Source organism: Phycodurus eques, chromosome 5 (genome assembly GCF_024500275.1).
Source record: "Phycodurus eques isolate BA_2022a chromosome 5, UOR_Pequ_1.1, whole genome shotgun sequence".
NCBI lineage: Eukaryota > Metazoa > Chordata > Actinopteri > Syngnathiformes > Syngnathidae > Phycodurus > Phycodurus eques.
In genome coordinates, this window is record NC_084529.1 from 2,367,612 (window position 1) to 2,381,968 (window position 14,357).

Genomic DNA, 14,357 nt, shown 5'->3' on the forward strand with positions numbered 1-14,357 from the left:
TCATATTAAACCCCGAGAATGTAATGAGATAACCTTTTGACACATTTTACACGTCATCTACAAATGACCTTGCGGCAAATCAATTGTTTTTCTCTCTGTCTTTGCCGTCTGTTACATTTAAACAAAATCTTGTTTCTGTTCTTTTTTTTTTTTTAAATTCCGAATCCACGTTTTCACGACGATTGGTTTTCCTGCCCCCCGCCCCTCTCCCCATCGACTCGTTCGACACTCGACTTGCTCCCTCGCCCGTCCACCAAACTCGCTGACTGCGCTCAGTCAGCCCTCTGCAACTTTTGCAGACTCCTCACTCCACCGACATGTCGCACAATAGCTGAATGTCAAGCTGTCATCGTGGCTCGTTGCAGACAGCAACGCCCGGGACCAGATGGGGAATTCGGATCATTTTCCCGCATGAACCGGGCCAGTAACGCACGAGACCGTCTCTCGTTCAAGATGGCAGATTTCGCTTGACTTTTGAGCGGACGTGTCTATTTATCGTTTGCCATGAATAACAGAAACCCTTGCACCGATGGCCCCTGTATACGAAGGTGAGTGAGTGCATGCGTGCGTGCATGCGTCCCCATTGAAACGGAGAAACGGAGGCGGCGGGGTGGGGGTGGGGGTCGGGGGGTGGGTGGGATGCTTTGCACCCTCACGTACGTCTTGTCTTGTTTACTTTGCGTTTATTCGAAACACTCGGCTGCGATGTTCTCGCTAACTCCTCCGGTGTTGTCAAGACTATTCGGCGTGTGTGTGTGTGTGGTTTTTTTCGTTTGTTTGGTTTTTTGTTTTCCGTTTTTTTTTTTTTTTTTTTTTTTTTTTAAAACATCGAAGAGTCAAGTCTGCGTGCGAACACCTGCAAAAAGATCCAACCGCGGCTCCTCGAAGCAATTCAAAAAAAAAAAAAAAAAAAAAGACGCTCACGCTGCAATCCCCCCTCTTTTGTTTTATTTCGTATTTATCTGCAATTGAACCCGGAAAAAAAAGCAATGGAAATACGTTCTTGCTGTGCCTGACTGTATTGATTCCACTGTTTTAAAAAGAAACGAAAGGGGGAAAAAACGTGCCCCTGACTAATCCAATTGAATTGTTATTATGATTTGTATTTGTTATTTTTAATACTGGAAGACTGCGACGAGTGTCGCAATTCCCATAAACGCAACTCGTTGCAGTCGTGCTCAAATTCCTCGTACGAGCGGCAATTGGCGACGTTCGTATAGCGAAACAGTCGGCTGTTTACGATTTGGGGGGCGCGCAGTAATGCTTCACTCACTATGCTTAGTAGCCTGCATACTGGAGATGCATTGGCCGTACAAAAAAAGACAAGGTTCTGACGCCTCTTACGGTGTTCTTTTGCTAAGTGATGCACGCCTGCCTTCTTTTCGGAGCCTTCTGCAAATGAGAAGGCGTCACAAAGCAAATAATGACCCCTGATGTCTCCAATACTGTATTTATTTAACCCCCAGTTGCTCTCTAGTCCCCCTGCTGGGAACAAAGTGGAACGTCTTTGTCTTGAGTGCCATTCACGAGGAGTGCAGTTCAAAAGTAGAAACTACAAATGGCTGAGCATCAATCGTGTTCCTTATTGGAAGACTTTTTTTTTTTTTTTTTTTTTTTTTTTTCCCTCCCCTCATTCAAGGTGATGAAGCTTTGACTCTCGGGTTTTCTGACATGAAACGGAAAGTTGAATTCGAGGCGCCAGTGCAAAAGGTAATTAGTGTAAATTACATTGCCGGCTTTTCCCTTTGCCTCTGAGAGGGCGAAGAAAAAAGATACACCGGGGGGAATTAATTACCTTGCCTGTTCCCCCTCAAAGTTGGGAATGACCCGAGTCTCCTTTGGGAACAACATATTTGTGGGCCTTAACATAAAATCATCTTGATTACGCCTCCATATCCCCCACCATCTCCTTACATATACAGTGGAACCTCAGTTTTCGTATGCCCTTGTTTTTATATGATTCTGTTTTCATTTTTTCCTCCCGGTTTGCTTTTCGTACGGTTGAAAATGGCCCAATGCCAAACCCGTGTCACTCCTTTGTTTCTTATTTTAAAATGCTTTCCATTTCTCAACGTTATTAAGAGTCGAGAAGAACATGAAGTAGGCGCGCATGGTTTGCTTACGCGGATCACACGAAAGGATATGGCGGGCCGGATCTGGCCCCCGCGCCCTGAGTTTGACACCTGTGCTTTAAAAGGTGGGGCCAAAGCATGATACAAATGCTCAAAGACAGGCAGGATTTGCAGAAGTACTCAAAAACACAATGGTGAGGGGTATTGTTTTGAGGTTTGGTAGTTAGTAGGATAATGCAAAAAATCGTTTTAGAGGAAGAGCGGAATGCTGTCATGTTTCATGCAAATTCTGATGAAAGGGTTGGTAGCGCTGTAAATCATTTTTTTTTGTCTGTTTAAAGGTTCCACGCCATACCATTTTTTATACATTTTATTTGATTTCTTTAGTCTTTGAGGTCCTTTTCTTTCTGGTTTGCAAGATCATTTGGGTGGCAAATGTCCAGGATGCCCTTTTCCAAGTGTTTCTAGTTGGTCTAAAACGCCTGACAGATGAGACATTATTATACATCAGGAATATTTGGTAGCTGATAGCATGAGACCTTTGAGAAACAAGCGGTTAGCAGATCTACTGCACTGTGCAGTTGTTCTGGGTTTCAATCTCAACTGCATGTTGCATGTTCTCTGAGTGCTCATTTTTGACCCAACACATTATTATTAATTTTTGATGAGTGATTCTCTTTTTTTTTTACTGTTTGAATTCAAATGGACCACTCCGTTGCCCGGCAAAATTAGTCAATGAATTTTACCCAATCGTCGTGTCACATGCTAACATATAAAAAAATAAATAATAATAAATCAATAAATAAATAAATAGAAATTCCAAATTTGCTCAGTTTACTTAATTTTGTCTTTACGCTGTTTGAATTCTAATTCAACCATTCCTCTCACCCCGGAATAAAATAAATGGGACAGTCCATTCAGTTATGTCATCCTCTGTGAACCATGAAGTGGCGTAACACATGGACGGACAAACACCCAAAGATGACATGCCACATTTTTTCCCCCCCTCTTTTGTTAGAATAATTGTTTTTCCGTTTACTGTTTTAAGTTATTTTACTTCATCATCCATGAATCAGGAAGTGGCCTGCTCACATAGCGATGGACAAAAACACGTTTTCGCTTGCTTGTATTTACGGATCAATTTAGGCACTCGTTATTTTCCTCGATGTTCCCGTTGCTTTACCCTTAACCCAATGGTGTTTGCCTTTAGTCCGAGCAGATGCTTTGTTTGCGCTTTTAAGTGCATACATGCACGTATACGGTATAAGCTTGTGTACTGTATACTCCGTCACCTGTTTGCTCAGCGGCCATCTGCTCATAGGTCAAGCAGTATTCCACTGAAGATTCATTCGTTCTTGCCCAGACAGACGGACAGAGTGTGACTCAGAGCCTGCTGAGGATGAAGGTTGTGACCGGCGCCCCAGTGCCAGCGGCAGATTGATGTTTGATTAATCCACCCACACAGCCACAGATGTGGCTTTTTACATTGTGTGATCTATACAAAGGGGAATGTTGGCGCAGGGAATGTACACTGCCTTTACTTGGAAGGAAGTTTCTCCTCATAGGACAGAGCGACGTTCCCAGAAATGACTCCCAGCGCTATCTCTCTCCTTCCTCCGCTCACCCTTGTTTGGAGCTGCTTGATTGATCTCTTCCTCATCGCTCGCGACCCAGGGTCACAGTCCAAGGTTGTGCCTTTCTAAACCTGAATTAGAATTGCAGGAAGAGCAAGCCGGGCCACACCTTGTGGGTATGGATTCCCAATCGTTCAGGGGGTTGTATTCAGTTCATTAAATGTTAGCTGATCATAGCTCGCAGGGAAGAGCAGTCATCGCTCTGCATATCTGTTGTGGTGCCATGGTGGTCACCTGGCCATAACACATACAGAAAGGGAAAATGGCAGAAACATGTTGGTCTTATTTGTAGCTTTTTAGTTGTACTTCCACACTTCTGGGAAGACTTTGTGTTTGTGGGAACTGTTTTTGTGCGTTCAACCAAGAACCTTATTTTGATGCTTTCACCAGCTCCGTTCGTGTTCATCCCGAAGGTGCTCGAGCAGACCTCTCATATTCTTCTACACCGAACCCGTCGAACCAAGCCTTGCTTTCCGCACAGGGGCACCGCAGCAGTGCTGGAACAGAAAAGGGCCTTCACAAAACTCTTTTCACACAGTTGTAACCACACAATTATTAAAAATGTCTAGATTGTAAGAGGTGTGTCCCAAAACGTTTGTTCATAGTCTATCTGTATTTTCAGACGATCAACTCAACTTTATTTATGTAGCGCTTTCACAACATCCACAGCTGTACCAAAGCACTGTACACCAAACATAAAATAACAATAATCATAAATAACCAAACGAAACCTGCATAGCTCCCTTGACATTGACACTTCACATACGGAAGGTGCAGTTTTATTCCCTCTTGGTGCACGTTGTTGGAAGCTGTTACAGATGCGAGAGGATCAAGATTGAAATCTTCCATTATGTATATATTATATATTTGTCAATCTTCCATTGACAAATATTACAGATGTTGCGATCACAGCGTGCATGACGTCACCCACGTTTGCTACAAGCTAAGTTTGAAAGTAGCTGTAGTTTTCAAACAGCGGAAAGTTCATCCATTGGCAAGTAACACGCATACAGGAAGATCGATTCAGTTCTCCGGTCCACTTTAGTCGTTTCTCTCGACACTCATTCTTCACCAGACACCAACAGTGTTGACATTTTCCGCTGAACAAAAACGGGGCTGTTGCAAACAAAAATCTGCCCGTGAAGGCACAAAACAACATGCGCCCCGGGGTCGTAGCATCGGAGTCAAATGGCGACGTTCCAATAAGCGCCGACATTCTCCCTAAGAAAAACGGTGCTGAAAAAAACGTGCTGCCACGAAGGCACAAAACAACAAGCACTGATATTCTCCTCCAACGAATGTCAAGGACAAAACTCAAAACCATCCCCAACGGGTCGACACAATGTACAATCCTCCTCTGGTCTGCTCGATGACCTGACAACTTTTCAGAAAGTGGCCTGCTCAGAAATGGTTCTGAAAGCGGATAAGCTGCAGAAGTGGAAAAAAAAGTAAAGCACAGCGTTTTTTGTGTGCTGTTGATTTGCTAACGCGTTCAGTAGATGAGATGAAATGCAAATTTCTCGTGCTAAAGACATGGAAATATTTGAGGTCTCTTAAAATAGTCGAGAGGTGTGTTTGAGGGTTTGGGAAACAGATGAGCTTGGACAGGACGGAAGACAGCAGGGTGCCGCAGGAGGCCCTCTCTTGAATTGGAGCGTTGGCTATTGCGAAGGGGGCAACTTATTGGTTTCTGCCTTCAGTATGTGACCCCGATACTCTTCTGACGGCTTTTTACATTGGCTTGAAGTGCTTAAGGGTCTTTATGATTCTGATGCTCTCTGCAGTCACTCGAGTCTCCTATTTTAGTGTTCTTGACACATTTTGCAGACCTCTGGAAAGCTCTGAAAAGCGTGGCTGTCTCTACCACATCAGTTGTTGACAGTTAATTTAGATCAAAGTGGAAGAGTGAGTGTTTTGAAGGCCCCTTTCTCTGCCTTTGCACTGTTGTTGATGCATGGTGTCAGTTTGTGTGGAACAGCTGCTTCTGGCTCTGAGTAGAAGTAATGGCACCCAGTATGGAGGAGAGATGTACCGTGTTGGGCGTCACACCAGTTACTCTACCTGCAGGCCTACAATTAATGCTTCATCTCATGTTTTATCATTGCAAAAATACATGTCCATGTATTTTAGTACTAATGGTATGACAACACAGACAGTTTGTCCACTAATTAAATGTCCGCTTTGACGTAATTCGGTCGACCTGCGCAATGTAATGATATATGTCTTTGTAAAGGTAAGGGTACTTTCATTTCATGATTGTGGTTTCAGTGCAACTGTACATCACTGTGACATTTCATTGCGCAAACGGTGCAAGTGTTCCTAATGATGTGGCCAAAGAGTCGACAGTGTATTCAAGAGTAGAAGTGCGCATGACAGTGTTTTGTGTACATATTAGTAACTGAAAACATCTTTTTTTTTTTTTTTTTTTTTTGCCCTCTGGGAAAAAGTAGACGATTATCCATGATTGCTTGCTTTTACTTGCGCATACTTTGTTTAGGAAACCATTTTTCTGTTTTCCCCGCGCCAACCTCCTAAAAATGTAGGCCTTTGTAGTTCAGGCATCAGCACGATTAAAAGAGAAAAATCTGATGAATGTTGTTCTGTGTCGCTAAACTTGATTCCATCAGTAACTGCTCAATGGCGTAATTAAGTACGATAGAGAGACATTCTGTACTCTCTGACACATCCTGTGCTTTGATGTGAGCCACAGTTCAAACAAAGAGTTACACGTTACCACGTGAAAGTGAGAGAATAAGACCTTTTGTTGGGCCCATTAAACAATAATTACACAGGGATTCCAACAGCAGGGATGTCAAACTCAATCGCAGGGAAGGACAAAACTCAAAGCACACTTGCTGCAGACGTCGCTGGCGGAACAGGATAAACGTTTCACGGAATGTTTTTAAACATGAATGTGATTTGAACTGGATATGACAAAATATGATTCCAAAATTAAACGCAAAACCCTGAGAATATAAAGAAGCATTTCAGTAAAAGTTTAAATTCGAACAAATCAAACATTGACATTTTCTTTGCTCTCGTGCCATTTTGTCAGAGCTGCATACTTGGCATCTTAGCAAGCTATGGAATAATCATGGGTAGCCGATGGGTAAGCAGCTGTTGCGCTGCATTATGGGATTTTTTAGTTTGTGTGTCATCAGCACTTCACATTACACCATTAAAAAAAGAATGCCGTGTGTTGGGGAATCGGAGTAGGAGGGTTTTCTTAGCATGCTTTGCTGTAGTATAATTATCCCGTTTGACTGTGTTACCGTGCCTCTTTAACCTGATATTTTGTACAGACCGTGCGATGTCGTTTCTAATCGTGCACAGTTAAATTATCGCTGCTTTGGTGGCGGTGAATCTGGCACACTGAGTTTCCAATGCTAGTGCAATGAATGTCACACTGTTTTATTGCAGCACTATCTTACCACTTGTCTCTTTGAGTCAAATATAAGGTAGGTGACCCCGAGAATAGCCGAGACACTATATGTTCACGTTCTTTTTTACGCTGGCTGTGTGGGCCCGTCCCACGCTGTTTATCAAACAGTTGCATACCGGGCCGGCCGTTTGACTCGTACGCCATAGAGCAAGGTCACTTTGTGTGCAGATCATGTCAAATAGGTTTTTAGGGTGTACATATAGTTAAGCATATTGCAAACGTCCAATTACTGCACATTGCACGCTCAGTTTGCCATCTCTTATCAGCCGCCAGTGAGCCTCTCAATTCTCCCTCTCTCTCTCTCTCTCTCTCTCTCTCTCTCTCTCTCTCTCTCACACACACACACACACACACACACACACACACGCACACGATGTTTGCCTGCCCCACCCCCTACGCATATCTTTTATCTGTCCCTCCATCATGCTCTGTTTGTTGATAAGCTGAGAGGCCATTGGCCAGCACACATGGTGCCCATGTGACACTTTAGCAGCAGTCTGATTGCCAGGTTGTACGGCACATGTACAAGTAGTGTGCGTGTGTATGTGTGTGCATGTGCTGGCTTGATAAAATGGTTTGGCTACTGCAGCATCTCTGCCCTCCTTAATCATGACCCCCCCCCACCCATTACCATACCACCATCGTCGGGCCTTGCTTTGTCTGCTTGCTTTGTTCCATCACTAATCCCCGATAGCAAAACCATCAACTTGTATTTTGGTATTTATTATCACACGTCATAATCCCTTTGTTTTTTGTCGCCCCCTATTTTTTGCTCTCAGAAAAAGATGTGCTGGCTTCATCTAGCACTGCAACATTCAGCCTTGTCCACTTGAGTGATGTGTCATACAGTTAGTACAGGAACTAAAAACAAAAAAAACACCTTTGAACCAAGTCCCTAAAGTAGTTTAACATGATGTAAGGATTGCGAGTTGTCATAATAATCTTTTTTGAATTTGTATTTTAGTTGATTGCGTGAAACTGTTGATTTAGTGTGACCAGGCAATTGAGGCAAAACGGAGTGCACGACTTGATTGCAAAGAGCAGAACCACTGCTGATTTAGTCGAAACTAGTTTGCAAGCTGAAGAATAATTTGACCTCAGCTAGAGGAAGTTGAGCTAAATCCATGCACAACTCCCTCATTGAGCATTATTCTGTACGATACAAGACTATCATAGAAACAGGAGTTGAGAACATTTCAAGGAAGATTCTCGAACCCCATGAGAACTATGAAGAGAGAAAAAAAAGATAAAAGATGATGGTAGGAGTCAGTCAATTAGAAAATGTAGTCAAATTCCCATTTTTAGAATTCATCAACTATTACCTTAAGCTGAGTGAAAGACCTTTAATGACTTGTTCATAAGCGCCTTCGTGTTGCAGGAGCAAGACAGTTTTAGTGGCCAGATGCCACGTGTAATTATTTAGTCAGCACAAAATAGTAAGAATGGATGCAATTCACTGAACGAACGACAGCGAGAGCGACCACTCCTGACTCGTGTTGCCCGCGAGTACGGAAGGAAGCGCAAGGGGAGGGCTGCTCTTCGCAGATGGCTGCAGGTACAGCGCCATGCTTGGCTAATAACCAAAGAACTCCAAAGCTCAAACGAGCATTGAGTCCCATCACTGCCGAAAGCCAGGAGGCCAAGCAGAAAGCAACGGAGAGCAGTCGGGTCTGTCAATAGTGTCAGCGGGCTAGGAGTCAAACTTTGTCTATGATCGCACAGACACACAGAGCCAATCGGTTCTATCCAATTGCTACTCATGTTTAAAATCTTGTGTTCTGTTTTAAAATGATTGTGAAGCAACTGCGCATGATCTGGTTTCTTTTTCTATTGGCACGAATAAGCAATTTTGGCACAATGGGCTTTTAAAACATACTGTAAGAGTTCTGTGACTTGAAATTTTAAGCTGCATTTTTAAAATGTCAAAACAGTCCAAAAACCTCATGTCCCAAGAGTAACCGTTACAAACAGTTCGCCACCACTGCAATGTTGAGGCACAAAGAAACTGCATTTGCAACCAAGTGAATGATATCTTTGCATTTCATTTCTTATCATTATTAACTCACTAATTTGGTAGTTTTGTCACTCTATTCCCTTTCAACCTATCTTTCATTTCTGCAGTTGTATTAGAGTGCACAGAGACTTCACTCAACTATTTGGAGCTTTTGTGCTCGTGGGCACCCGAATAGCTCCATTGCTGTAATGTTTTGTTATTTTCAGATTTCGATATTCATTCCGTGTCTACTTAACACCATTTGGGAACAGAAACAGCCGTTGATTCATCTGAGCCCGAGTATGCTGCAGCATTAAAACGTGTTCACAGTAAGAAATGGCATTTCCATGCTCTTTTGATGATCTGCTTAGGAATGCCAAACTCAAGTATGTCAATTCTTGTTTAAAATAAATAAATACATCTCCACTTGTTTCTCCAGGATGCACTTGTATTTGGATCTTATTGCCCTGAATTTACACACATACGGTAAATCACTTCCAATTGCGAAGATGGAATTGTTTGCATTTTCCAGTTAGAGGGGAGGCAGCCACACCCATCCTGTACCAAATTCCCATTTCTAAGAGCCATCCTTGTGGGATCGGATCACCCAAGATGCTTCGAGCCAATCCTCACTTCAAAGCCGGAGGCCAGCCACCCGCTCAGCTAGACAGCCTTTTGAATTGACCCCCCATTCAACCCCAGAGACAACGGGGCAGCGAGATGGGGAGTGACACAGGCTGAAAAGTACGCAGAAATAAAAAGATGGCTGTAATGGAGTGGGTTGGAGAGATGAGCCCCCTCTACTGGGGCCCATGGGCCTCCGGGGCACTGGCAGAGGTTAGTGGGGGTGGGGTCTAGGGGGCTGTTACTGGGGTCGTCGACCCTATCATCTCCCTTCGCCGGTCTCTTTCCTACATCTGGACTCAGATCTCCTGTGCTTTTCTGATGAAACGCAGCAGCTGCTTGCTCAAACAAAACACGCTTCCACCCTTTTACTGTGAAAGAAGTTGACCCACAAAAAAAGACTGAAGTTAACTTTAAACCACAGTGAACCTAGCAGGCCAATCTATATCATATTAGTGATGACTAAATGGCAATGGGCCTTTAAGTTCCTTTCGTCACGCTAACAGTCATAGAAAATGTCTTTCCATTTAGCCAGTTTGGAACTGGAAGTGTTGGATCAGATGTCAGACGACAGGAACTGGTCCAAACTTCTTATGGATCTTGTTTCTTATGCATTTTGCACCTGACAAGAGTTAAAGTTACAATATGTACATAAGCATTTCCCATACGTGGCGGCTGACATTGGCTGCCGTCGGTCAATGAAGACTCAAAAAAACGATGCCGCAGAAGTACGATTCTCGGACCGAATCGGAGTGCTGATTCGGCGAGCTGAATTTATTGCCTGTGCTCTGGGTCCATGCCATGTTTACGACGCACTGTCAAGTGGATTAAAGACACATATGCCTGGCTGAATTGTTAGTCAAGCATGCGTCTGTGTGTGGTATAATCTGCTAAAAGATGTGGAAATAGTACTGTACAGCACGATGGGCTTCCTTACTTCGCCAAAATACAGGAGGGTGGGTTGAAAAGAGGAAGATGAGGCAAGATTAACCTAGTAAGGTAATTTAATATGCAAGCATATGGATGAGTACCTGCAATAACGAAGCAGAGAGTACAAAAATGAAACATCGCATTACATACGTGGTCCAAAATGGTCTATTTTGTAGTCTTAGCGGGGGCCCAGGAAAGAGCTTCACGCCCGCTGACGAAATATCACATACTCTTGTCGCCTGGAGAGGCATGTGCAGCATCCTCGCTTTGTATTTGATTGCATAGGGGAGGTGGAGGGGTGCCCTGAGAGACCACATCAGAGACACATAAAGTATACAAGCTCTGATGTGAGACACATGTGAGGCGGGTGTGTGGCTCTCTGCTCGTAAATTATGTTTCCGAGCATCAGCATTTTTCACAATCCAACATGTGATGGCTTTTCTGGAACATGTCCTGCTTTTAGGCTGTAACTAAGTAACTGTGCGACAGATCAGTCCAACGATTCCCCGCTTACTTTCTATGATGTGCTTCTTCAGCGGTTTGCTGTGTTTTGGAAATACAGGAAGTGAAGGTCCTGTCTTGTGTGTGGCTGGTCCCCAAGGTTCCTGTTCAGGTTAGACCGGTTCCTCGCTTGTCAAGGTTCATTGCAAGGTTCCAGAGGGCTGGAGCTTTTCATTAATCCCCTTGGGTAGGTGTTTTGGGATGGTGTTTTAGTGCACGTAGTTGCTGTTTAGGCATCAGAGCTTTGACATATACTGTCGTTGAGGAGTGCTCGAGAAGCTTAAAGTTTCGTGACGCCTTTGACGATTGTCAGAAAAGGCATGCGGGGGGGGGGTTGATGTTTGGCTCACCTACTGGAAGGGGCATGCAAATGGAGGGGTGGGTGTGTGCGGTGAAGGTGAGCCAGCAGGACAGGCAATATACCAGCTGCCTCTGGATAATCATGCAGCAACAGACTGCGACTTTATGAACGCACCCAAAACAATGCCATGGGACAGTGAGGCCGCTTTTGAAACCCTTTATCATGGAAAAAAAATAACAACAACAAAAACATATCGCCGCTGTCGGACGGAATCCTCCAAAACCATTATTTTCCAGGAAATTTTTAAAAGATTGCCTGTTTGTTTGAGTTTTTAAACATTCTATCGTTAAAGACAGCAAGCTATTTTCAACACTTTCAACTGGTTTCATAATTTGTAAAATAAAGAACAGACCATTGTGGGGACAGACCAATTCCAGTGTTACAGCAGTACAGGATAAAAGAGCTCTCAGCAGATTGTTACAAAAATAAATAGAATAAAAACCTGAAAATATGTTTGAAATAGGATTAAGTATTGTGCTTGATATAGCAGCAACTTAAAAACAGGCACTGAGTATAGATAGATAGATATGAAAGTGGAAAGCAACGATTGAGCCTCGCCATCAGCAAGTTACATATTCATGTTGAACACTGTTGTTGTTTGTTCTTGGGTGCAATTCAACCTTTCATTTTCAACCTTGCATTTTCCAAATAACTATTTCCCCCATTGGAAATAATGGTGATTAAATTCATGTAACTGTTCTACGTTTACAGACATTGTTTCATTGCTGCCGTCAGATTTCCTCACTGGTTACCTTTTTCTGGGTGCAATCACAGATATGCACAAAAAACAAAAAAACAGAAAAGCAAAGCAGCTGTGGAGTTAATCCTTTTAGGTGCTTACTGATCTGATGTCTCACAACATATTCTCTCATATGAGGTCAGACATGATTTCTATCGATTTTATTTTTGTGTGTGTGAAACCTTTCCCCTAAATTTAGGTTGAATTCCAATTGATATGACCTGAGGGACATCTGACTTTCCACTGTAATTATTGTGATTTGAAAGAAGTGAAATGCAGTGGAGGCAGCTTGAGGAATTTGTGGTTGGGACTTCTGCCTCGCTCTTCTGGGTTCTGGGTTTGAATCTTGACTCCAACCTTCGTATGTGGCGTTGGCATGTTTCCCTGTGATTGCGTGGGTTTTCTCCAGGTACTTCACACCCCCTCCCACATTTCATTAACAATGCATGTTGGGTTCATTGAAGGCGCTAAATTGCCCGCAGGTGTGAATGTGAGATTGAGCGGCTGGTTTGTCTACGGTCTATGTGGCCTGGGTTTGACCGGCCACCGGTCCCGTGTGTACCCTGCATCATGTCCCAAGTCAGATGGGATAGGCTCAAGCCCATCCACGACCCGGTATAGAAAATGGACGCATGGCGATATAGTAGATTATCATAATTTGAACGCGGTAAAGTGTTTTTTAAAATGTATTTCATAACTGTTGTTGTTAATATTTAGACTGTTGAGCAAACCTTACCCGTCTTTAATTGCCACTTTAAGAGATATTCCCCCCCCCCCCCCCCCCCCCCCCCCATTCATCATTACCTTTTGTTGTTCTCCATACCACGTTCCTCTTTAGTTTATCACCACTTAACAGGTGAAAGATTACTCAAGCAGTCATGTCCCGTTTTGTTTTTTTGTTCTTTTTTTTTAATGTTATCTGTTTGCCCATAATACTGTTCAGACTGCCCACAGTTCACTGAAATGCAATGCTGCTGAATTATAGCAATGCAATCAAGGGAACAAAAACCCACAAAAGTCAAAAAAAAAAAAAAAAAGTTTGTGATTCAATCCTATAATTGTCCGTGTTTTTAATTCTGTCTTTTCCTTCCATCATTGCTGTTTTGTTCCTTTAAAAAAAAATTCCTCCCACTGTATAACTATCACACGTTGCCACCGGCAATTTCAATTTCCATGACAAAACTAATGTCTAATTTAACAGGTTGATCACTACAGCAGGGTTATCCCATAAACTTGATGTGTAGTTATAGTTGTGCTTGAATGAATAACAGGGCACAAAAAAAGCTAACATACTTAGGTTCCCTCACTGTAAGCTTCTTGTCCCCATCTCGTCCTGCTGTGGGCAATTCATCCTATATACAAAAAAGATAACTGAGGGGAAAATGGCCCCATTTGTTTGTGTCCTTGCGAGACTATCAGCATCATTATAACTCACGTTGTTTGCGTGTCATTGCCTTTTGTCCTTCACTTCCTGAAACGCTGTCCTTCTGAAACCTTGGCTTGCCGTAGCCTACCCAGGGCCACATGTTCACTTTCACAATCAAACCTCACATATCTGTCAGTGGCTATAACGCGACACATAACACCCCTTTTCAATGCACTTTTTCCATTGTTTGCGTTCACCCACGATGTACTCGTTCAGATCTTTCTCTCATGACCTTCCCACGTGTTGACGTCTTTTCTGCGCCGTGTCCAGCTGTCATTGTTGATCCTGAGAGGATGTGGGTTATGGGGAGTTGTTCCTCGCGGTTTGTTCAAGATAAGTGTTTATGCGTGGCTGCTTATCAGGTGTGAACCCCTGCCACCGTAATTAAGACTGGGCACCATTTAATGTTTGCAGCGAGGCTCGGTGTTGGTGTGGGCGAGTCTTAAGTGAGCGTGTGCATTTTATACAGTATATGTTTAATTACAGTATGTTTATAGCTTGCTGCTTACCTTTTTAGGCCGATATCTTTGTTTCTGTTGCTGCACTAACAGCATTTATTACCTCCACCAAGCATAAAAGTGTGAGAGCAAGAGGTATTGTTTTGATTACCCTTTGTTAGTTGCGAAAAACACCAC

General features: G+C 43.2%; 1 protein-coding gene across 5 annotated transcripts in view; it reads left to right on the plus strand.

The window, feature by feature from the left end:
* The first annotated feature begins 245 nt into the window (after nt 1–245).
* hipk2 (homeodomain interacting protein kinase 2) overlaps nt 246–14,357 on the plus strand; it is a 77,028-nt gene continuing 62,916 nt past the window's right edge. For all 5 annotated transcript variants that reach the window (XM_061676808.1, XM_061676807.1, XM_061676809.1 and 2 more), the window contains exon 1: nt 246–548. In XM_061676808.1, the coding sequence (XP_061532792.1) occupies nt 530–548 (19 nt within the window). In that variant the 5' untranslated portion in view covers nt 246–529. The remainder of the gene's footprint in view (nt 549–14,357) is intronic.